Source organism: Neopelma chrysocephalum, unplaced genomic scaffold, assembly GCF_003984885.1.
Source record: "Neopelma chrysocephalum unplaced genomic scaffold, ASM398488v2 Primary Assembly neopelma1_88, whole genome shotgun sequence".
NCBI classification, from domain to species: Eukaryota; Metazoa; Chordata; class Aves; order Passeriformes; family Pipridae; genus Neopelma; species Neopelma chrysocephalum.
The window spans coordinates 4,488,479-4,512,933 of NW_020897750.1; the positions used below are offsets into that span (position 1 = coordinate 4,488,479).

The window sequence follows — 24,455 nt, forward strand, 5'->3', positions numbered from 1 at the left end:
GATAGTTAGCAGGGCTCAGTGAGCAGTATGTTGGCTAGCAGAGCAGTTTTTCCTTCCCAGAGACTCCAGGGCCAGAGCAGTAATTCAGCATTTCTTCTTGGCAGCAATTTAGGGACTAAGGTGAAAATTTCTTCCTCCTTAGTAAATGTAGTTCCAGGTCAGAAATAAGGCTTTTTTAGTAGGATGCTAATCCTACAAAAAATTGGGATTAAATCCTGTATTACTGCTCCTCAGTGTCTCTTTGCTCTGCAAAGAGATCTCCAAGATTTCCCTGGAGTTTAACAGTAGAGATGTGTACTGGAGACTTGATATCTAGTCTAGATCTAGTAATGCTGACCCTGGCCCTCCCACCAATGCAGTGTGTGACATCAACCAGCACTTTTAACTGGGATGTTTGGATTAGACTGTTGGTATGATTTGGTATGTAGGAAGGCTTTCCATTCTGAGGGCAGACATGGCATTTTAAGAAAATATATCCCCAAACTTGGTGTTACCTAATGAAAGCGCAAAAAAGCGTACCAGTCACCATGAAATTATTGGCTGCATTTCTGTTCTGAGCCCTGATTTTGAATCAAAGGAGACTCTTCCACTGCTCTGTGCACAGTGAAGTGGAGGATCTCCAAGAAGTTCAGAAGAGACCAAGCACGGTGCAGCTACTGAAATGGGTGGCAGTGCTGCCCTGAATTTCGGTGGGAATGGAGTTAGGTGCCACTCAACGCTACTGGAAGTGCTTTCCCTGATTTGGTCAGGTTAGCTGATGTGCTTCATTAGTCCTAAACCTGCCACTGAACAACAGCAAAAACCCACAAGTGACGAAAAGAAGGCAAATGAGAATATGCAGATGTAATTTAATTTTTAGAAAGCAGAAAACCACCCCCGTAAGTTACAGGAGTGTTACATATTTGTGGCAGTCAGCCAGCTTTATGATGTTTGCTTTGTGCTCGAGCAACTTGCTGTTTGTACTTCTCATGCAGTTTCTTGTAGCCTTATGGAATACCTTGGGTTTGATTTGTTCGGTTAGTAAAATTCCCTAACAAGCAATTTTTATCTGACTGAATAAGCACAGGATGGTGGTGTGGAAATGGGCAAATGTTTCGCGTCCATCCCTGTTATTTTTAATCCTCAAATAGTTATTTATACAAATAAGTCAAGTTGTGGTATCCTTTTGTATACAGGGAAGGAAAAAATGGCCTGTGCTGAGATGAAAATTTCTCGGAAGCTTCTTTGAGACTTTGCTGGCTGCTGTGGAGGGAGTATTTCCACCCAACGGTGTCATGTCACAAGACGCCTTCACCATGCAACAGCATTTTTTTAAGGTCAGCTGTTTTCAGCTGCCCTCTTGTTGAAGAGGTAACAGGTGTCTACAGGTGAAGCACAGCCCTTACATTTGTTAATTTTTCTTCCACAAGCAAAATATGTACTTTCTTTGTCATTAGTGTGTTTAGAATCCATGTCTCAAGAAATTACTCCTGCCTGTATCCATGGGATCTTGCCTCCTGATCCTTGAACTGCTAGAAACAGTGTGTGTGTGCAAAAATGTACAAGCCTTTGCTGAATAAAACTTCAAGCACTCCCACCTGGGGCTGGGAATGTGTCAGATCTTGTAGGATAAACAGTGTTGGGAATGTCATCACCCAGCAGTGAGACCTCCAGCAGAATAGCAGGAGTGTTGTGTGTTCTGAAGCTGTCCCCAAAACAGTGGCAGTAGAAGAGCTAAGGTTTTTACACAATAGCAATGGGAAACTGAAGACACCACTCAAGGAACAGTTCCCTGAGCACGTACAGATATTAAGGCTGTGGGTTGGTTGTGAGCGGGGCTTTGCATCAAAGGGTTGGCAGGAAGCGACTGTAGGCAGAAGCTGTGACACACACCTTGGGAGAAAGGCAACCACAACCAGAAATCAGAGGGACTCTGACAGGAGGTTCAAACAGGATGTGTTTTTGTGGCTGGAGTACAGATTTCTTCTACCCTGTATCTCACCACAGCCAGCACACTGGATGTTCTTCTGGTCCGTGTTTTGTTGTTGGTGCTTCTGGCTTTCTTTGCTTCTGGCTCGTGATCTTTCTGTCTGCCTGAGCCCCCATGGAGTGACAGAGGAGAAGCACTGAGCAGTCTGAAGGGGATCTGGCAGCCCCAGCTGAGGGTCTCCTACCTGCAGACTTGGGGCCATGGGAACAGCAGCTGTGTCAGGGCTAAACTGTCCATGAGAGTGGCCATTCCTAGGAAAGAGTGATGTTTGTGCATCTTGTTCTGAGCTCACTGTGCTGGGCTTTGCACCAGCACAGGAGTAAATGGGGCTCACCTCCTCTGAACAAGACATAGAACCAAGGCCCTGACCCTTGGTGGCTATCTTGACCCACGATCTGTCACCTTCCTAGTAGGAGCAAGTGTGATAACAATTCTGGGACAGCATCCAGCCTTGATAATTACTTTTCACATACTCTCTGTGCAAAATGCCACATCTTGAAGTCCACATCACTTGAAGTGTGCAGGCACTGTTAGTGCAACAGTAACTGGGATGAGTTGTCTTTTTTTCCCTTTTTATTTTTTTTTTAATTCTTTGGTCTCCTCTGAATAGCAACTCCCCTTACCCCCGATGGAAGAAAGTACTGGGCTAGGTGAGCCACTGTTCTGATCTCACAAGGCATGTCCTCTGTCTTGTTTGAAGTGGTGAGCAGTTTCCCCCATGTTTTTTCCCCCACTGTTGGTAGTGATGAGACAGAGGTGGTCTGGGAGTTTCTGCCCTGCTTCCTGGCACTGGATGTTGTATGTCTCTGTGCTGGCCGAGGTAGGATTTGTAATCACTTGATTTAAAACCAAGTTGGTGATGGGCTGCATCAGCACCAGCAAAACATTTGTTACGTTTTGGAACATGCAAAAAGCTCAAAGGTTCACAAAGCTTACCCAGTCCCAAAGTCTGTTTTGGATAATAGTGCTGTGGTGGGATCTGTGTTTGGAACAACTTGCAGAGCCCCAAACGGTGTCAGGTTCAAAGTAGTCACCTTGCTGTGTTTGAATGCAGTGTTCAAATCCCTTATTTCTGCAAGGCACATATGAGAGAGATGCCATCAGTGGGACTGGCAAGGGCTGATTCCCTTCCCTGCTCCTGGCTGTGCTATCCCTCCTCCCCGTGCCACCCGTGCACAGGCACGGATTGCCCGCACTGGGTGTGAGTTGGTGCCAGGCTCCATGTGTTGCCACCCCGTGGGAACAGCTGTGTGACGTTATTCTGTATATTAAAGATGGTTTATATATTGACAGTAGTGCCATTGTGAATGTGCAATTGATTTTGTTTCACTGCTACTATTTTCATGTCTGGTGCATTGTCCCTCTGAGATAATTGGGATTTGCTCCATCTAACTGGGTTATGTTTGACATTGGTAATGTGTGGATAGTTGCTCTCCCACAGTGTCTCCTTGTAATCTGTGCTGAAGAATGATGTCCAATCCTCTCATCACTTTCAGGAGCCAGCACTGTGTGTTCAGATATGCAGAGGGAACCCAGTGCTTGTTGAGCATCTTGTTTTGGTTGACTTGCCTTTTTTATAACCAAATAAAAGTCAAAATCAATTTGGAATACACTGGATTCACAAACAGTGAATACACATCATGTTTCTAATGTGGTCTGAGGTTTCAGAAACAGGAGAAGTTCTAATTTTGATATTCAGCATACAATAGAGTTGAAATTTTTTGGAGGAGTGAGAGCTGCTTCAATTTAAGCAACCACTTAGAGCAGAATATGATTTCCTGATATCTGGGAAATAGATATAGACTGTGGCAATATCTCCCCATATCTTCATAAGAGGCCAGTCCTCCAGACACTGAGCTTTTCAGAAGAGTTTGGCACTGGGCTTAGTAAAGGTTTTCTGGAAATCCAGCCATGGGGGATAATGAGTTGTTCTGGAAAACATGGCTCAAATGTTCTTTGCCGTTGATCTTCCATCCCATGCATTTTTAAACAATTTGCCTGGTATGGTTTCCGTTGCTTCTGTCTGACAGTGAGATGACACCTCTGTGCCTGGTGTTCAGAATCACACTGATGTCTTGCTGCCTTATCATATTGCACACCGAGAATATTTTATGAGCTGTTGGTGATCCTCCTTGTAGGCCTCTGCTTCCCCAAGATTCTCATCCTCATTGCAGATGCCTGTCTGCAGTTATCATTCCCCAAACTACATTACTTTTCTTTGTCTATCCAGGCAGATCTTTACTTTGAGCCTTGCTTTCCCTGTTTCTGCATGGATCCTTTTGTGTTTCTTAGCTCTCTCGCTGCTGCTCCAAATTTAGCATCATCCGCAGTTGTAATTAATATGCTGTTTGCCTTTGTTTCGGGTCATTAATAAGGATGTTGAATAAAAATCTTCTGCCTATTGATTCTGGCATGTTCCCATAAATAGCATCTGTGCACAGGCACAGTGTACTTGGAAGCCTAGCAACCCGCCAGCTCCCTGCTTGCACGGTAGTTTAACCTCATGTATCTTGTCTCTCTTGCATCCTCTTCCTGTCCCTATGCACTGGTTCTCTCTTTTGTCCTTTTGCACAGGCTGACTTGTTGTTTTCTCTTTCTCCTCTTCCTCGCTGTTCCTTCTCATAAGTGCTTCTCCCACTGCTCCAATTCAGAAGCATTTTGCTTGTGCTGTGCTCTGTCGAGTGAGCTCATGGTTAGAAATGCTTCTGTCACACCTTGTGCTTCTGCAGGGCTCCAGAGCGGGGAGAGTGTGCTCCCTGTCCAGGGGAGTAATGTGTTGGGATCCCCCTCACCATGGGGTGTTTACTCCATTAACCTCTGGTTTGTGTATTGCAGAGCTTGCAGGGTGTCAGACACAATGGAAGAAGGAAGTAAAATTCCTGTGTTTGAGACTGACTCTGCCATGAGGCCTTCAGAAAGAGTAGGGAGAAACAAGGAGGAGCCCACTTAAAGCCTCTGTTCTTCTGGATTAAATCATCTTTCTGTGGAAGGATCCTGGATTAGGAACCAGATCCTGGTTTACCTTCCAGTCAAAGGCCTCTCAGAGACTGGTGTTGGAGTTGTGCAGAGCCCAGAGCTCTTGGCACAGGCTCCGCTGTTTCAGGTACTTGCACCCAGGTCTCGGACTTTTCTTGGACCTGCAGCAAGCCCTAAATCCCCCTGCAGAGTTTTGGGTCTTCACTGGGGTGAATTGGCTTCAGACAATTGTTCTGAAGCCAGCATATTCAGATCAGTGGGAGAAAAATAGGCTTGACCAAAGCTAAAGCTCCTGTAGATATTGCTTTGAGCAGATGGTGATTCAAAGCAAACCGTAGCTGGCTGAAATTCTCTAAAACTGTGTGAACTTGGGACTTCACCACCTCTCCAGGCCAAGCTAGCTATTGCTCTGGGGAGCTGCAGACATGGCACACAGCATTCCCACACCGTCCTAGGGGCAAGGGAAGATCGTTCAGCTCTTGTTCCAAGTAAATTCTCAAAAGTAACAATTTTACAGTAGCAGAAGCAGGCCCGAGAAGGCCCTGCAGAACTGTAGAGCTCCTTGTCACAATATTCAGAAGGTGCAGAGGTGTGTGAGGATAACAAGTGCCTAATAACATGTTAATTCTTTGTGAGTGTGATTTTGCTTTGATAAGTCATCCTGGTTGCAGAGTTGGCTAACTAAAACATGCAGAAGACTAATCTGGCTATTTTAGCAGTTTCCTCTTCGTACATTAGCTATCCCACTACATTAAAAAGAAATATAACAGAAATTGTTTGGTTTCTGGGTTGTTTATTGGTGCTTTTCTTGTGGTTTTTTTCCCCCTTTTTCTGCAATAAATATTATTTACTCTTTATTACTTAGGAGACTTGTTTATTTACAGGTCTAAGAGGGAGTTTTCAGTGTAAGGGGGAATTGCTATTGACTGGGCTGCTTTGCTCCACGTTGTACTCCTTTTCTATTTCATGGAGATGGTCACACCTCACACACACTCCCCACCCCCCAAAAATGAGACAGGTAGGTAAGTAGTGGCTCTCTTGTCATGTATTTACTGTAGCTGTGCATGATTAATGTAAAATCAAGTGGTTGATAGTCTGATTTTTGGTTTGAGATCATAATTTATTCTGCAAAGGAAAGCTTGAGACCTATCTTTATATGGCAAATATTTGTCATCTTGGCTGTTTATACATTGGGAATTAGTGGTCAAGTAATATTTTTGGGCACCCTAATTGCTCTAAGAATCACAGAAACTTGCTATCACCAAACAACGCATTTGTCTGACAGGATTTGTTTCTGGTCACTAAACTCCTGAGTAAAGTAATTTTGTTTATTTGTTTCTGGGGATGTTTCAGCCCTCAGGATTTATATTAGGAAAATTCCTGCTCTTATGATTCCTCCTCTGCAAAGCCAAAAAATAGGCATGTTGCGTGGGTATAAAGCCCCAGCGGCTTTTGCTTGATCACTGCAGTAGAGGGTTGGGGCTGGCAGGTCCCTGGAGGGCTGGAGAGGGCTGGAAAGTGCTGTGGCCCAGGGAAGCCCTGGGAAAGCCCCATTTGATCAGGACAGCATGTTCCTGGGAAGCTCTGAGGGTATTTCCTCAGTCTGGTACTCATTCTTGTTGGCATTTCTGCCTCGCTGCTTCCCAGTCTGCACAGGTGAGAGCTGGCTTGTTACCAGCTGTGGCCTTGGGGAGAGCCCGGAGTGCTGGCTGCCCCCTGGGAAACAGGAATCCCCCTCCTCTGGCTGGGGTTAGTCCCTGGCCTGAAGTACAGCCAGGCTCACCTGGTTGTGGTCCAGGGCTGGGGACCTGCTGCCTGTGCAGCAACAGCACTCCTTTCCCTCTACCCCGGGGTTTCCTGGGAAGTGTGAATTGGGAATGGTGCTGGGATGGGGAGTGGGCTAGGAGGTGCTGTTCAAAGGTGTGGACACACAGGGTGGCATGTAGACCCTAGGGCAGCCCCCAGACTCCCAAAATGGTGTTGTGTGTTCTGCTGCAATGCTGGTGGTGTGGAGTGGGCTGAATGAAGGGGTCTCTGAAGCTGAGCTCTCTGTAAGAGCTGAATCATCAAGGAGCAAAAATCATTTGTATTCAATGCAGCTATTCCATGTGGTCTGTGTATCACCTACACTCAGCCTCTTTCCTGCACTGGACAGAGAAAGGAAGCAAAATCAACCTTAATGTTGCATAGATCTCATTCTACCCATTTATCTTTAATTCTGGTTTTAAGCAATCATTCACAATTAAGATGGATGAATGCCTTGAGAAGCACTTGGTCAATTAAATGATCTGTTGCTCTGAAGTGGTTGAAAAGCCCTTTTGTACTTTAAGGAAGCAAAGAAATGGCTGAATGTGGAAGATTTCAGCCCGTGACTAGCATGATGTTAAGCAGTCATAAAGCCCACAGACAATATTTTTGTGTAATGATTCAGGACTCTAACCTTAATATTTTTGTGTTAGCTGGGTAATGTCAGTATTCTGTGTGTCACAGATCTGTTCCCACAATTACAGCCATTTGAGTGATTTGAAAGGCCTTATTTAGTGATGTTTCTGCACAGCTCAACATCACATACAGAAAATGGAAGGATAGGTTTTCCCTCATTTCATAGGTCCAAATCCTTGCTCTGACAAGCCATGTGCAAGAACTGCAAGACTGCAGTGGAGCCTGGAGTGTTGGGGTGTTGGCATTTTTACTGATGTGAGACTAATCTGTAAATCCAGCAAAATCTGTAAATAGTGTGAAGAAAGAACACATGATTTTAGTTAATTTCTGTACTTCACTTCAGGCAGATAAAAATTTTAATTTTGTGATAGACTTCAGTGCACAACTGCACAAATTAGCTTTTTCTGGGAGTAGCATGAGCACAGCAGCCTGCTGAAAAGGAGAATTGTTTCTTTGGCATCCAGAGCTGGTTTTAGGGAGGCATCATCTTTACTGGGACCATTTTGACTCCAGTTGTCTGTTGCAAGGAAGGCTTTGGTTTGCTGTACAAATGACAGGGAGATGACAGGAATTTGGGTCATGTACATAATGTGAAACAGTTTGGATAAATCTGTTTTTGATGGATTCGCCACTGGAGTGGATAAGGTCCATGTGCTTCTTCAGTCTGCGGGGGTGACAATCAACATGAAATACGGTTGCTGTTATTTTACCAAATGTCTTTCTATTATATTTTCTCTCAGATGCTGTAATTTCAAGCACTGTGAGTTGGGAGTTGATAGCGGGACACAGTAGACACCCACCTATATGTACAGATTTTTGTTTTCTTTTTGCAAAGACAGATGTTTTACATTACACAGTGGGAAAAGGTGATCGTGAATTCCTTTCTAGCCACTGCATGTCTAACTGGGTTCCCCTGCTGGACAGACTCTTGTGCAGACACAGGTAGAAAACCCCCTTATGGGGATCATGTTTTCCCTTTTTGTTCTATTAACTCTATTTAGGTATTTGAAATAGGCTGTTTTAACCAAAACATTTCTGTGTGTGTAGGGTGGCAGGGAGCCCTGGCTAAACAACACATCGCTGCAGATGGTGCAAACTCATTTGAAGTTGTCCTGTAGTACTCTTGCTGTTTGAATCTACTCTTGGTTTAATTTCACACTTGTAAAATGAGCCTGTCCTCCTTAGGCACAGCATGAGAATTCAACACCTATGGGAGGGAGACATAAGAGCCTGCATATTATGACAGCTGGGTGTCTTGAATGCGAGTAGTTGTAAGTGGTCCAGTTTATTTGGGACTTACATAATACTTTCCTCCTAACTGTTCCCATTTTCTCTCTGGTCTCTCTCCAGAAGGAGGAGCAGCTGTTCTTCCAACCCTTTCCCCATAGCCTCTTCTTTTGTTGCAAGTCAGAACAACTCAGGTTACAATTCCCATCCATCACATGGGAATTCAAAGACACCAGAGGTGCAAACAGGGGACACATCAAAGGAGAAGCAGTCAATGCACAGATGTGTGGCTCGAGCAGGCAGGCCTGGGTCCACTGTCTCACTTCTCTGCCCCAGCCAGCCATTCCCCCTGCCTCTGGAAATGCGAGGTTAACTGGCTGGAGCATGTGGGAACATGGCCCTTGCTGAAAGGGGAACCAGGGATGTAGCTGTTCTGTGATGGTGGTCAGTGGGGGTGTTATTTTAGGCATGGGGTTACACATGTTTGATCTGTGAGTCCAGCATGGAGCCAATGGGATGAGTAAGGAGCAGGCCTGCTCTTGTACTGTCTTGGCCATCTGAAAAAATGCTCAAGGCAAGTTTAACATGGCCAATTTTTTAATTAAGGGAAGGAAAAGCACTTCCTGAAACTGAGGGAGATGGAGAATGCTCCACTTCCTGACGCCCTTTTAATACCGAGTCATGAGCTCCTGATGATGAGAGAAAGTTTTATTGTGGAAACTCTGGCACAGTTTACATCTTTAGGGATGGGGTGTGATGCTCTTAAACTAGCTGACAGATCAGACTCAAGCAAAGACCTGTCTGGAGGAGGCTGGCAGTGTCCTGTTGGGAAAGTTGCTGCTACTCTTCTGACAGGAGTGGTGAACTTTTACTGCATTGTGCTTGGCAAAGGCACACTGCATAAACATGGCATGGCATGGTGCTTCAGTGCTGGCAAACCCTCTGAACAAGCACTGGCTGAATGGGGAGGGCTGGGAAGTGGAATGATGTGCCCCTGGGTCTGTGAGGCAGAGGTGGGCTGAGAACCTCACCTCCTGTCTGCCCAGCCTCGTCTTCTGAGTGACCTTGCCGGTGTAAGCAGGCAGAGGCAAGGATCATCTTTACATCAGAGAAAGCAAAAGTAATGGCATTTGGCCCCTTGGCACACCCTGTGTTTTGTTTTTGTGTCTTCCAGCGTATTTCTGCTTCCTGATGACGGCTCTGGGCGTGACGGCTGGTGCACATCGCCTGTGGAGCCACCGTTCCTACAAAGCCAAGCTGCCTTTGAGGATCTTTCTGGCTGCAGCTAACTCCATGGCTTTCCAGGTGGGGTTGTGGTTGCCTGTTCAGATTCTTGGCCTCCAGCCAGTTTTCTGTCCTGTGCAGATAGCCTCTCAGCTTAGAGACAGCAAAAGAAAGGAAAAAAATACCGGCAGAAAGACATTTATTTGCTGTAACACATTCTGCTGGCTCAGGGCATGCACAGCCCCTCTCACTACCCACATAACAGTATGGATTAGACAGTCCAGGAGCAATAATTATTTAAGGATCACACTGAACGTGCCCAAATCAGGGGCTCAGCCCCCCAGCAGCCTATCTGTGGCACAGGTCAGGCCCCACACTTCAGAGGACAGCATGGAAACTTCTTTAAGGATGAACTTGATGCAAATATGTCCGCATAATCAAATGCTTTTATTCATCCAGGCAGTTGGAGACTGTGTGCCCAGAAAGGAGAGCAGGCATCCTTTCACAATCTTAATTTATCTCTGGTTTATGCAGCGTTTTTCACCAGTAAAATTCAAATACATTTGCAAAGGAGTGTGTTACTAGCTCTGTACTTACTGATAGGCAATCTTAGACCACAGAAACATTTGTGTAACACCCAGCTGGTTGTAGGAGTTAGCCCCGAACCAGTGTGAATTTGGTTACTCCTCTGGCTGGTAAGGATAGAGATATGAACCTGTAATAACATTAAACTTACTGAGCTTGGCTGCCATAACCCCTTGTGGTACCATGTATGTGCTATGCCTTGAGTTTTCAGCTTTTACCCTTCAATTGGTTGGTTGACTTTTCGTTCACGTACCTTAACAGAGGATGAAAAGAGTCCCTTTATTCACTTCTGTACTGTTCACTTATAGTCTTTGATTTAATTTTTTTTTGTAAGGTGAAAAGAATTAATTTTGTTAATCCCTCTGGACATTACAAAGAGCACAGTGCTTTTTGGTTGAATGTGGAAGTGCATCCATTTTGACTATAACCTTTCTTTATTCTGAACCATACTCCAGCAGCTGCTCAGTTCCTTGTAGAGCTTTGCAATCCCTTTGCTCAGTGTGTTAAACAACTGTTTTGAGTTTTGAGAACCCCCTGGTACTGTGCTCCTGTTACACAGCTGATCTTATCTTTCATAAGTAATTTAAATTAATGTGTTGAGCTGGTTACAGTGAGCCTGCACACTGGGATTTCATTGCGTTCTGCTCCCCTGTTGCCATGGATTTTGCTCTCAGTCGCGTTGGCCTCATCACAGCTTTTGTCTGAGGACATGGTGTGATTCTGAGGCAAGGAAGTACTTCAAAGTAAATTCAGGCCACCTTTGTGCCCTTCATATCAGAAAGAAAACGAAAGGCCAAATTGCCTGCTCTAAGTTTTAAGTAGTCTGAAGCCTGCTGCTAATTACCATGACATCCGTCGCCTAGTAAAGGCTGTTTTTACCACCACATGTGTGTTTTTACCACATGTTAAATATTGAGGAAATATGCAGACTTCTTGAAGGACAGAGGAAAGAAACTTTGCTGTAGACTTTTAGCTTGATGCTGCGTGGGCTGTGACGTGCTGTACTTCCTCTGAAATACCATCAGATGCAGCCATTTTTGCCATGTGGCCTGGTTGGAGCATGCTGAGCTGTGTTTCTTCTCTCCATCTAGAATGAAGCTCTCACAATTTTGAAAGACTGTGCTTCTTGCTGTCACATGTCTGTTTCAGCCATAGGTAATACCCGGCTTATCGATCTCCTCGTCTTTAAGTTCCAGCAGCTCAGCTGGGACATGCTGGTGTCTCCACTGCTCACTGCCTTGTGCCGATGCCATCGCTGTGACACAAGCTGTGTTGTTCAGCTGAGGTTGTGCTGGGTGCATTTGTGCACAGCAAGTGTGGCCATATGGAAATCTGTGTCAGCACACTGAGACTGTTTCATAGCCCAGTCTGTTGACACCTTTCAATCCGCAGGTTTATTAAGGGAATGCTTAATGAAACCTCATGTCTGCAGCACTGTCACAGCATGATACTGTCACTCTCTGCTTTGGAAGGGATTTCACCCCTGTGCATACCTGAAACTTGATCAAAAGCAATGTGTTCCTGAAAAACTGGTTGCTATTTATACGCTCAGAGCATATTTAACACATGCTCCAGCTCTTGGTGTATTTATTGTCAACAATTCTGGCCTCTGGCCTTTATTTCCTCTTAGCCTTTGTGGGTTTTAATTAGATTCATTTCAGTTGTTTCACAGCTTCCTAACCCTTTCATCTGGGGAATCATGTCTTTTGCCAGCCCTGCAGGTGTTTGCTGTGGTATGAAAAGCCAAGGTAATTTCTCACAGTATCATTGCTTTTCCTGGTTGTCTGCTGTCCCACAAGTAATTTATCAGGTGCTCTTGTGACAAACTGATCAATTTTCTCACTTGAAAAATTATTTCTGGTTAAGAAAGAGGACCTTTTCTAAATGTGCTTCTTGCATGACCCCATTTTATTTTTAAATTACTTAATCTTGGCATTTTCCAGTCATATGGATATTCCCACTGAAGCCACTTGAAGCAGTGTAGAGGTTTTCATTCCCTTTGATTTCTCCAGGAAGGTAAAGGTCTCCCCTTGATTTCACTGAGGACTTTGGTGGCTTCCTTTGCTTCACTCAGTTTGCTTTGTTTTCTCATGCAAAGGGATAGTTAAGATGCAACATACTGGAGTGCTTGCAAGGGGCTGATCTTCACTGCCTCCTCTCAATGGCTTAGATGAGTCAGTGCTGCAGAAAAGTGTTCCCCTCATCCCCAGCCCACTCCCAGCATCATTTTGTTCACGACATGACAACAGAACAGGGCTGAGCAAAACTGAGTGCAGTGGAGCTGAGATCTCTCTGGGGCTTTTGTTCCTCTCTTGTCCCTTGTGTGCTCTTGCAGGCAGAGAGCATTTTTGCAAAGCTGCAATTGGACATGGAGGCATCTGAGCTGGATTCTTTAGCTGCTCTTTGCAGTTGTTCCTGGAGTGCCCTCCCAGTGCTTTCTCTCAAATGTTGATAGCTGAGAGAAAGAGCAATGATTTCTGCAATGCTTTCAGCATAGGGCTTTTGTCTCACAAAATACAGATACAGACAGTTGCCATCAGCCTGTGCTTGCTGTGTCCTGTGGTATATTCAGTGCCACGATGGCTGGCGCCCTGCACTTACTTCAGAGACACCACAAATGGTTTGCCTGGTTCTCATGGAAGCAAAGCTGCTGTGGTTGGTGGTTGTGGGTGCTGTTCTTAAAATTAACCCAAGCCTTTCCCTCCTTTGGTTATTACTGCTTGGGTACCTCCCTGAGTGTGCAAAGATGGAAATAGCAAAGGAAAGCACACTCTGCTAAGAACTTTCCAGTTAAAGTTTACACTCTTGTGAGCATTAACTAACATTTCCATGTTTTGGTGCTGGTGTTGAGCAATTCAATTCATACATGAGTATGTGGCCTGAGGTTTGCAAGTGTTGTACGTGCTTACAGTGCCCTGCACTAATAGCTTGGCACCACTGCAAAAGCCACCAGTTTAGTCCGGCGCATTCAGCCAGTGCATCCTGCAGAACAAATTGGGAGGCTGAAATCCCTTCTGCTCAGTAAACTCAGAAAGTCTCTCTTTATAGATCCAAGCGTGAAATTTTACAGCCATGAGGCATTTCAGTGTAATGTTGTACACTACAGTAGTTGTAGTGATCCACAAGCTTTGTCCCATTTTCAGGGCTGTGTTTGTGCCTGGAGGGTGTCAGTGGTAACCAGCTGCAACCAGCTCAGGAAAAGTATGCCAGAACTGAGAGCCTCTGCACAGTAGTCCCCTGAAAATAAATACGCAAGCTCCCCCATGGCAGGTTCTTAAAATAACAATGTAAACATGTATGTACCCTGTCCCTTCAGCCCAGCGAACACCCAGGGTGGACTGATGATGGTAACTCAGCCAGCAAATACCCAGGGAGGGCACAGCACCAGGTGGTCTGATGGTGGTAACTCCCAAGAGGCTGCTGGCTTCCAGCCACCTCCAGCCCTGGGACGTGTCCAGTCTGTGTCACCAGTTCCTGGAGCAGGTCCCGTTCTGACAGGGAGCAGCGTGATGGGCTGGCTGTCTGCAAAGCCGAGGTCCCTCAGGATGTTTTTAGTCAATAACCTTTCTTGAGCAGCGTCAGAGAGGGGCTTGGTGCTGCCACTGTGTGGGGAAGGAGCTGGAGGTTGTGCTGCCCGGCCTCTCTCCTCTCAGCTCACCACGCTTTCTGTGCAGAACGACATCTACGAGTGGAGCCGCGACCACCGCGTGCACCACAAGTACTCGGAGACGGACGCGGACCCGCACAACGCCCGCCGTGGCTTCTTCTTCTCCCACATCGGCTGGCTCTTCGTGCGCAAGCACCGGGACGTCATAGAGAAGGGCAGGAAGCTGGATTTCACTGACCTGCTGGATGACCCTGTCGTCAGGTTCCAAAGAAAGTAAGTGAGAGTGAGAGCGCTGGGCCCTGATGTGAGATGGGGGTGGAGAGATCCTTCCGCCTGCTTGTCTAGTTGTGGCTGATTCCCTATTTTTATCTCTCCCTTTTCTCCCCTGAGGTATCCTCCCTGCCACCTTGATGGCAGGTGCTAGGACTGCCTTCCTTCTGGCCCCCACTGTTGCCACGTGGCTGAAACTTGCTGACTGTCCTTACGGGCCCTGCTGCACAAGCAGCAAGTCCTGTCCTTGTCCCTCTGCTTTTCCAAAAAGCCAGGGCTGGTTATGAAAACAGCTGTGGCAGGAGTTGCTCAGATCTTGGCCTTCTGCTTTGATCATAGGAGCAAATGCTGTAATCACTAACTGCCTTAGTGCAGAAGTGCACATTTTACTCTGCAAAGCCATCTTTGGCACCCGTGGGCCAGTGCAGGCCAAGTGTTTCCTCTCCCAAGACTGCCATTCTGCACAGGATTAATTATCTCCATTGGGAATTAGCACAGGCCTAATTCAGTTTGCTACACATGCTAAGAGAGATGGGAAGTGAGCAACATTCTTTGTCCTTTATGTGAGTACCTGTGCTTTAGGCACAAGAAGACTCTTTCTGCCTGCAAGCATTTAATCCAAGCGGTTTGGAAAATTGCATAAGGCCATTTCTGTGTATCTTCTGGGTGAGGGGAGCAGTCAGTGGAGTCTAGAAATCAGGTTTTTTCTGCTAGTGCACAGACTTCTCTAATGCAAAATTAACCTTGTATTGGAAATGCTCGAGGAGTGAGGAATACTACCTTCCACATATGGTTGCTTTTACTGGTTCCTCAGTTGGCAGTGCCTGTTTGCAACAGCTTCCATGCAGTTTGCTGCAGCTGCTCTTGGTTATTATCTTTTCCAAGACAACAGCATCCCATGAGAAGTAGGCTGTACTGCTTTGGTTATGCTGCAAAGCTTGTGTAGTGAAGAAACACATTTTCTGCAGGGAAGTTGTATCTTTGCAAATGTCTTTGCTCTGGATTTGAATTTAGGACTTTGGAGTTTACCTTCCCTTATCTGGGAATCAGAATTCGAATTTTTCCTTTCTACAAGGTCAAAATGTTGGGGGTTTTCGACAGCATGGAAAACCTGGCAGGTCAGATCAGTAAGAATTATAATAAATCCTTCTTGTCATGTTTTGTTTTAAGGCCAGATTGTTAGCTTTGGTGAATTTAGTGGTGCTGCTGAGTTGTGTATGAGGTACCACTCAATCGGTTTAAAACCACATCACTTCAGCTGAAATCACAGCACTGCTCCAGGCATGACTGACAGCAAAGTTTACCCTCTGTGAATAACAGAGCACTACTCCTGCATGTGATGTGAGAGGGAAGCTCACAGGTGAAGTGTCTTCACGACAAAGTTTTCATATGGTGCAAGCCAGTGCTGTTCCCCAAGCATGTATTGAGATATTGGTGCCCCCGAACTCCAGGTAAGGAGGTTTCTTATTCCAGGGTGGATGTTTCTGTCAAAGGGAGACAATGTAGTCAAGTGCTGTTCAGATGTTCATGTGCTGTTCAGCATGTCTTCATCAAAGGCTTCAGTCTGGCCTTCTTGCAACTCACAGCATAGTTTTATTGGTGCCTGATAAACTGTTTTCATATTTTATTTTATTTTCCCAGAATGGTAGAGGCTTTGAACTTTGAAGGAGTTTTCTGGACTGGAAAGTATTTTTCTCCCCCATCTCTACTTAAATCCTGGCCTTGAACTTATGAGGTTTGCAAACCTTATCAGAAGTCAGTCATATGAGTGGGAAATTATTTGTTATCTTTGGTGGAGCAAAGAATGGGGACTTGTTTCCTTGGAGGGCCTTGGCTCAGGTAAGTGAAGACAGAGTTCTGTGAGAGAGCTGAGAAGATGCTCTCTTTTCCCCATGGCTAGTGTTGCTGGAGAGCTGCAGATATCCTTTTGGAGCCCAGCATAAGAAGCACAACCTCGAAATAACAACAAAAATACCAAACAAAGAACTTGCAAGACAAGAAGTTGATTTATTTCTTATACAAGATGATCAAAATTCGCTTGGGTGTTACAGATGAGAACTATGTTCATGAAAACTTTCTTCCTTTCAAAAGCACTGCTAATATTAACGTTTTTCCAATGCTCTGTGGTTTTAATTGAAAATTGTTTGTTTTTGTCAAACCAAGATGACAGTTCTTCCTACCTGAAAAACTTTCAGCAAATGCAAAGTTCTGATAATTGTTTAACAAATCCAAACTCTGTTCTTCCTCATCCCTTCCAGAAAACTCAGCAAAAGCAGAGATCTATTTTAAACCTGTCATATGGGCACAAATAAGATGGGTCTTACTTTGCATTTCTTTTTTTTCTGCACCCTTCAAAGTCCTGTCCCCTCAGCCTACCACTCTAGTTTCATGTGGCAGCTTGCTTTGATGGTGATACCCCAGGGTCATTGTAGTAAATCTGGAGGGAGGTATAAGGGCTCAGTGGGGAAGGCAGACCTTGTTTCCCCTGGAGCAGGGGACACACTATAGGTGGCTCCCAAGCTGCGCTGTCTTGCTGCTCTCTGCTTCTGAGCACTGTTAGCCCATTCTCCATTTAGAGCCATTTACTTCAGATCTTGATTTTGGCTTTATCTCCCCACTTCTTGCTGAGCTTTTCCTTGTCTCCACTTGACTTGGCTTAATTTACCCAGCATGAGTTTTCTCTTTGTTTCTCCTGTTCTTCACCTCTGTGCTCCGTGCATTCTACACTCCCTCTTCCCTGCCCCGTCTGGGTGTGTGGCTTTAGCTGTACTGTGAAGCTTTCCTTTTTGTTCTCAGACTGTTCAGCTCCCTCTCTCCCTCCCTGTTTTGCACTGAACACTGATTTTGTCCAGTGTATGGAGGAGCATCGAGGCTTCTGCCATCCAATCCTCCTGGCCCCCAGGCCCAGGTGCATCTTTCTCCTTACCCTTGGCAGGGTTTGCCCATGGTCTCTCAGCAGGTGCTTTGGGTGTGTTGCCACTGTTGGAGCTCACACAGCAGCAGTGGTATAGAAAGGAGCTGCTCCTGCCCTGTGCTGCAGGTTCCCTTCTGACTGGAGCATGGGGGAAGCCTTAGCAGTGAGTGTGTTTCTGACACAGCTCTGCCAAGCCCTGGGCTTTTACAGTCCCAGAGACAGACCCTAGACCCTGGGTGTGCAGCCAGCTCTGCACTTCCCCAGGTTTAAAGGTGCTCAGTCAGCTTGGGAGGTTTGCTCTGGGACTGGGTCTCAGCTGTTCAGCTTCAGTGTTACCTGCTGCTTTGGGGGTTTGGGTAGTCTTGGCATTTTGAATAGTTCTTGGAAAAGTTATGTCATGACTGTGGATGTCTGAAATGTTCCCCGCTGCTCCAGCTGTGGGGCCAGCCCAGGTTATGCGAGGTGTTTCTGGCAGAGCCATGTCTCCAGAGGCCTATCCCCATTCACCCCAGCTGTCATTCCCACCACGGTAACCATGACCTTTTCTCTCCCCATCTTTTTTTTTTTTTTTCTTTCTTGCCTTGTACCGCCGGCAGGTATTACAAGAGTTCGGTCGTGCTGATGTGCTTTGTGATCCCCACCTTTGTGCCGTGGTACCTCTGGGGCGAGAGCCTGTGGAACGCCTACTTCCTCGCCTCCATCCTCCGGTACACCATCTCCCTCAACGTCACCTGGCTGGTGAACAGCGCCGCCCACATGTACGGCAACCGCCCCTACGACAAGTACATCAACCCCCGGCAGAACACCCTGGTCACGCTGGGAGCCATTGGTAAGTGCGGCAGCCCTGGGCAGAGCTTTGCGAACTCAAGAGCCACATCCCATCCCGTTTCGCCCTGGCTGGGGCTTTGGGCACCTGCAGCTGGACACCACTTGGAGCCAGGGCTTGGAGGAGGCTGGAGCTTGCGCATCCTAGAGGAGGGCTGCCTTGTTTTACATTGAAGTAATGCCACGTAGTCTCTGGGAAGAGAGGTGTTAGCACACAGTAGCAATTCTCTCCTCAGCAGCTGGCTGGGGATAGGGCAGCAGAAGTAAGTGACCCTGCTTCTTACTCAGTTGTGCATCCCCTCTTGAAGCACTTATGGCTTTCTTCCCTGAGTGTAAGGGGTGGGATGTGCCCCTTCCTACTGGGGAGGAAAGCCCAGAGCACTGAAGTGGAGTCTGGTTTGGGTCTGCCCCAGAGGTCTCCTGTATCTGTGGTGGAGCATAACCTCCACTAGATGCAAGACTAGGGAAATGGATGTTGGGATGTCCCTCCTGAGCATGTTCCTGAGTCGATAAAAGTGCCAGCCATGTGGTCTTTAAACTCCCTCTCTGTTTTCCAGGTGAGGGTTTCCACAACTACCACCATACCTTCCCATTTGACTACTCAGCCAGTGAGCTGGGCCTGAAGTTCAACCCCACCACCTGGTTCATTGACTTCATGTTTTGGCTGGGGTTGGTCACTGACCGCAAGCAGGCTCCGAAGGAGATGATCCAGGCTCGCAAGGAAAGGACTGGAGATGGCAGTGCCTGAAAAGTAACGCTTTGCTGTGCCAGCGCTGCTGTACGCGTGGGTGGGTGGGTGTGAGTGCAACCCCGTGCCTGTGGTGGATTTACCTCCTGGTAAAATTACTTTTTTTCAGATCAGTTGGGCTGAATTAATACCACCGGAACAGATTCAGCCACAGCTTTTTTTTTTTTCCTTATTAGCTGTCTTATGTCCAAACTTAAGACTATTAAGTGTAAAAATGTTACATATTATTTAATATTGCAGTTAAACAGGAGAGAGATTTGATTTTAGTCACTGTAGTTCATGTCTGAGATTTGTTGTAATTTGCTTGTTCATGGTAAACGTTGGCAGGTTGAAGGAACTAACTGTCCTTTCCAAGTGCAGTTAGGAGAGGTTTTTGTTTCTACTGTTAATCAAATATGCTTTTGAGATGCATCTTTCGAGGGTTTGGGGCAGGGCCCGATGTGCTGTGTCAGCTACATACTAATGGAAAGGACAGTAACAGCACCGATGACAAAACAGTATGTCCAAGGGGAAAAATCACCCCAAATTTAGTTAAATGTTAGTTTGAAAACCTGCTTTCTTCTTTTTGTTAGCCCTGTTAGCCAGCCCAGTGCACTGCTGTCTTTGCTAAATATGAAAAACATTTATTGCTGAGCAGGCTTTTGTGTTAAAAATTAGTCTCTATACAGGCCAAAATACCAACTGATGCTATGTTGAGATGATTCCTTTGTTGTCACATATACATTGTAATTGTAAATGTATAGAGCTCAACCATGTCTTAAGCCAAATAAAGCTTCGGTTTCAATGTTTGGAGACCTAAGTTGTATTCTAATCAGTCATGGCCATCAATGCATGCATATTTTAGCTCCTTTTGCACAAGAGGCCTCTTAATTTCTTTTTCTGCCTTTGACTAGTGGGTCTTAGAAAACCGACCTTTATCTAAGTCAGAGTCTGTACTAATATTTCAGCTGCATGCAACATCCATTGGTTTCTGAGCAAAATATAAAGACAGTTATGTAGCTTCTGAATTTTAACAGTTGCCTTGCTTAACAAAAAAAATAAGAAAAAAAAGAAAAAAAAAAGGAAAAAAGTATTAAAAAAGAAAAAAAAGGCATGTGGATTTAATGGGACATATAGCCCTTTGTGTTAGATGTTAGCCAGTGCAGGAGAGAGGCTTTGTACTGTCAGCACTGGAGCACTTTTGAAGATAGAGGGCATGATTTTCATTTATAAGGAAGGTCACTGCCTTGCCCCTCGGAGAGGGAGTGCCTGTTTCCCAGCCACGAGGCCTCATGCCCTGGGCAAGGCAGGGATCTTGAGATAACTGAGACTCAGGCCCAGATATTTTCAGGAAAGATGCAAAAGTGGGGAAAAAAATTAAATGGTTTCTTTTTTGTTCTGTTTTTTGTTTTTTAAATGATGCCATATAATATAAAAGAGTTGTCTTTATTCTGTCTCTCATCCAGCAGGTGTTTTAAAAGTGTTATTTTGTCATTAATGATGTGTAAACTCTTGAGTGATTTACAATAAACAGTTACGAGTTAGACTGGCCGCCGTGTCTTGTTTTGAAACATCTCCCAGAGCGAAGGGCTTTGTGCATCTCACATCAGAATTACAGCAGGGTTTTGCCTGGCATTTCCAGCTACTCATTTGCTGCAGCATTTTCAAAATACTTACCCCCTCAGCATTTCTGAATGTCAGTGGAAGAGGAGGTTGTCACACGGAAGGGCACCAAGAGATTTGATTACTTTGGGAGTAGTGGCCAAGCTGATAGAGGGGGAAAAAGAAAATTGAAGCTGACATAAGCTTGAAGGGAAACTGTGGCAAGTTCTTGCACATGAAAATCCCACTTCAATAGAAAAATATCAGCTCAATGTGACTGCAGGACAACACTTTGACCAAACAAACGAGGTCCCAGAGCTGGGAGGCTTCTGACCTCCTGCTGTTTAGAAAGATAAGCACTGTTGCTTCCATCTTTGTCCGGTCAACAGGCCATTGGAGAGTGGCAGAAACCACAGGAAACCTGCCTTCAGGGGGATGCAGGTAAGGGGTTTGGACTTGGTGTTTGGGTGTAGGAAGCTTGGAAGATGTGCAAGTGCCTGATTTCACTGGCGCTCCCATCGTTTCGTTTGTGCAATTTCCTAACTGGAGAGCTGCCGTGAATGCACTTCACGGGCACCAGGAGACACAAGTTCCTGTTGATCTTTATCATCTTTCTTTTGTGCTGCTATTACTTGGACTTCCTTAAGCTGATTCCTGTCCAGTATGTGGTGTAAGAAGAATAACTGGCCTTGCAAAGAGGTACATGCTGTTCTGAACCTCTCTGACTACCTGAAAGTACAACAAGGTAATATTCCCCCTGCCCTCCCCAGGTGTAAGACTTCAGCAGCAGCAGCAGTTCCAGTGGGTTTCAGGGTTCTGAGATTGGTATTGAAACTGTTGGCAAGTTACCTGGTTTTGAAAAACTGAAAATAAACACCATTCAGAAAAGGAAAAGCTCCTCCATCAAATGCCTTATCTTAAAGTTTACACTACCTGAGTTCCTGTTTCTGTAAATTAACTTCTCCATGTGGTGGAGTTGATAAAAAAAAGTCAGCTAGCTTTTGCAGGAAGATTCCTAAAGAGGATTTCTGAAGAGGGTGCTTCAAATTTTGGTAAAATGAGGAATACTTCCATGCATTTCCTTTTTTTGCTTATTTGTTTGGATTTTTTGGGGGGGGTTGGATTTGTTTTGAACTTTTTGAATAATTTGTTTTGCTTTTTTTTTCTTTTTAAATCATTTTGGTCATGTTCTGTAGTGTTTTCTCCCCTTCCTCAAGAATATGTAGGGTCTCTGGGAGGCAGGAAGTGTCCCAGCCACCTCCCAGGGTAGCTGCTGGATCAATCCACAGCTGCATGCAGTGATGTGGGGAAGTTGTGAAGCCTCTGTAAGGCACTTATATCTGTGGACTTTGGCACCTCTCCTGCTGATCTGGTAGTTAAGGACCCTGCAGCTGGTTTCTGAGCAGTGCAAAAGTGTTGAAGGACTGCCGGTGGATCAGTGGCTGGCTATAGGCTGGACTTAACCAAGGATACAGTGACTGTCATCTAAGACCTGATGGTCTGAGAGTGCCTGATCTTCCGTTGTGTCCAGCTCTGTTCTCAGCACACTGAACCATCTGGAATAACACCACATAGGACCAAGAACAAGAGGCATTTTTACTTTGCCCCATGCCGTGTTGCACTCAGTGTTCCTAGGCTCTCAGCTTTGGCACACACCAGTTTTCCCAGAACTGGTGGGGCCCTTAGGAAGTGCGGCCTTGGCTCTGAAGCCGTGTGCTCTTTCCACAGCAGAACCCCCCGAGCAGGTCACCTGCTCTCTGAGTTGGCTCGAGGGAGTGCTGTGCCTGCCCTGGCACTTGGCACAATTGCTAAGGGAGGATTTAATCTGTAACTTAAAGCGTGTACTTGACCATGCAAACAGTGATGAAACCTGCCCCCCCTCAGGGCTGTGTACAAACACCACTGCCACGGTGTGGGGTGAGACCAAGGTTGTGGTGGCTGACTGCAGGGGAACATCCAGGCTCTGTCTAATCCCATCCCTGCCGCAGCTGGGCACACGGGCTGGGCTGCTTCGGGGTAATCCTTGAAGCAGGAGGCAAGCGTGAGCAAAACCTGCTGGAGCTGAAGTCACACCTTGAGAAAGGTGCTGCGGTGACAGGGTGAGTACTGGCACCGAAGAAATGCATCAGGGCTTGCAGTCCCTGAAAAGCAGCCAAGTGGAGCAGACATCTCCTGTGCCATCTCCTGCCTGACAGCCCCTGCTGCAGTGCTCAGGAAAGCTGATGGCAGTCCTGCTCTGCACCACTGGGCTGGGGGCTGTGCCAGGGTCCTGAGCAACAGCACCAAAACTTCACTTGGCACTTGCATGTAGAGCTGGGGTGGGAAAAGGGCGGGTGGTCAGCCCTGGGCTGGTCACCATATCCTTGAGCCAGCTTAAAAACACCTGGTGAAAGTAGTGGATTGCTGGAGTTGGGGGGCAGGGGGGAAGGTGTGCAGGGATGCAGAGGGGGCTGCTCTTGAGGCATGAGGGGCGGATTTATGCCCACTTCCTTCAGTGGCTCTGCTGTTCCCTCGTGAGCCCCAGTGGTGTCTGCATCCCTGTCTCTGCAGCTTGCAAGCGCAAGGCGACTGCTGTCCTCTGGCTGGCAGCCAGAACACAGCTTTCTAGAAATAAGCCCAGCAGATGGGAAATGTGGCCTGACTTCAGGTATCACATTCAGCAGCTGGTGTGGGAGGCTCCTAGGAAAAAAAAAGATCTTCTAAAAGGTCTCCTGTGTCCACATGAGCCTGAGAGTCCATGCTATGCTGGAAATGTGGTGACTGACCTATGGGCTGTGGTTAGCCAATGTTTGGGTTATTTGCAGCTGGGAGGTCTCTCAGTTTGGAGAGATTTTTATCAGTTGACAGTATATCAGGTCCCAAAAGCATGGCTAGGCTGGACTTGTATTACCTTGATATTTTTGCTCCTAGGCTGTTTTGTAGCTGTACCCTTACATAGAAAGGGTCTCACAGGGTGTTATGGGGTTTCTTTTCACCACCTTCTGGGGTGTTTCTGGGTATCATGGTGCAATTTCCCTTAGGATCTTATTTTAAAAGAAGTAAAAGCAAAACTGAAGGCAGAGCCCAGTGGCAAAGGAGGCATTTGCCAACATGTGCCCATGTGCTCCGGCTCCTGCAATGACTCAGCTGTGCCCAGCCCGGGAGCAGAAACCTCTGGCATCCAGGGGGTCATACCCAGCAACACCAACCCCACTAAACAGGGGGACAATAGGGGGAAAAAACCAAAACTCCTGGGGTGCCTCTGCATGGGCAGAGTTGCCCGCTGGATGGTTTGGAGGCTTTTGCTGTCTCAGTCACTCCCCGCACATGAGGGGCGCTGCTTTTACTGAGTGCATCTCCTGCTGTCCCGCTCCCTGGAGAGTTAAACGCTGATTTAAGCTTTTTCTGAGAAAACGCTTAAAGAATTTCCACCCCGATTTTGCAGTGAAATGACCCCAACAGGTCTGCCCAACCACTCTGTGCCCCAGCTGCCACCATTCCCACCCCAACCTGCTGGCTTTGGTACAGCCACACTTGTGAGTTCCAGGGAGATAAGCGGTTTTCAGCCTTGTGCCAGGAGCTCTGCCACTGCCCCTCCCTTCCTGCACCAGCCATGGCCAAGCTGGGGCTACAGGCAAAAGGGCAAGGAGCAAAGGTCTGGCCCCAGTGCAGGTAAAGGTATTGCCCCACACAAGCTGCATTTTTAAAGATATATCTTACTGCCCAAGAGAAGAAGATGAGCAGCAAGGCCTGCATGCAGAACAGTAAAAACATAAAATCCCCTTTTGCAGACCTTTGAAAATGCCTGGGGGGAAAGCTCCAGTGAGCAGCACAGATAAAAAATGTAGGTGAAATGATGTCTACTATCTCTGCACAGTATACCTAACCTTGGTATTTACTGGGGGTACTAAATTTTCCTGGCTGACACAATTCCATTAGTGTTTATAGCACCATAACAGGAAATAATTATTTTACACAATCTCATTATCCTTAAAAAGAAAAAAAAATTTCCCCCCCCCCCCCATCATTTTCTGTGCTTCATATGGGACTGCTCTTCTGCCAGGTCAGAACATGTACCTCTTGGGGACAAGGCATGCCAGTCTGCAGC

The 24,455-nt window shown here is 46.3% G+C and overlaps 2 protein-coding genes across 2 annotated transcripts in view; both read left to right on the plus strand.

Moving 5' to 3' along the window:
* The window catches only part of SCD5 (stearoyl-CoA desaturase 5), a 37,176-nt gene extending 16,859 nt beyond the window's left edge, over positions 1 to 20,317 (plus strand). Inside the window, exons 3-6 of the mRNA XM_027692713.1 lie at positions 9,789 to 9,919; positions 14,098 to 14,303; positions 17,811 to 18,043; positions 18,597 to 20,317. Coding sequence (XP_027548514.1) covers positions 9,789 to 9,919; positions 14,098 to 14,303; positions 17,811 to 18,043; positions 18,597 to 18,787 — 761 coding nt within the window. The 3' untranslated portion in view covers positions 18,788 to 20,317. The remainder of the gene's footprint in view (positions 1 to 9,788; positions 9,920 to 14,097; positions 14,304 to 17,810; positions 18,044 to 18,596) is intronic.
* A 1,958-nt stretch (positions 20,318 to 22,275) lies between these two features.
* TMEM150C (transmembrane protein 150C) overlaps positions 22,276 to 24,455 on the plus strand; it is a 28,256-nt gene continuing 26,076 nt past the window's right edge. Inside the window, exon 1 of the mRNA XM_027692845.1 lies at positions 22,276 to 22,467. The gene's annotated coding sequence lies outside the window, so the exon portion shown is untranslated. The remainder of the gene's footprint in view (positions 22,468 to 24,455) is intronic.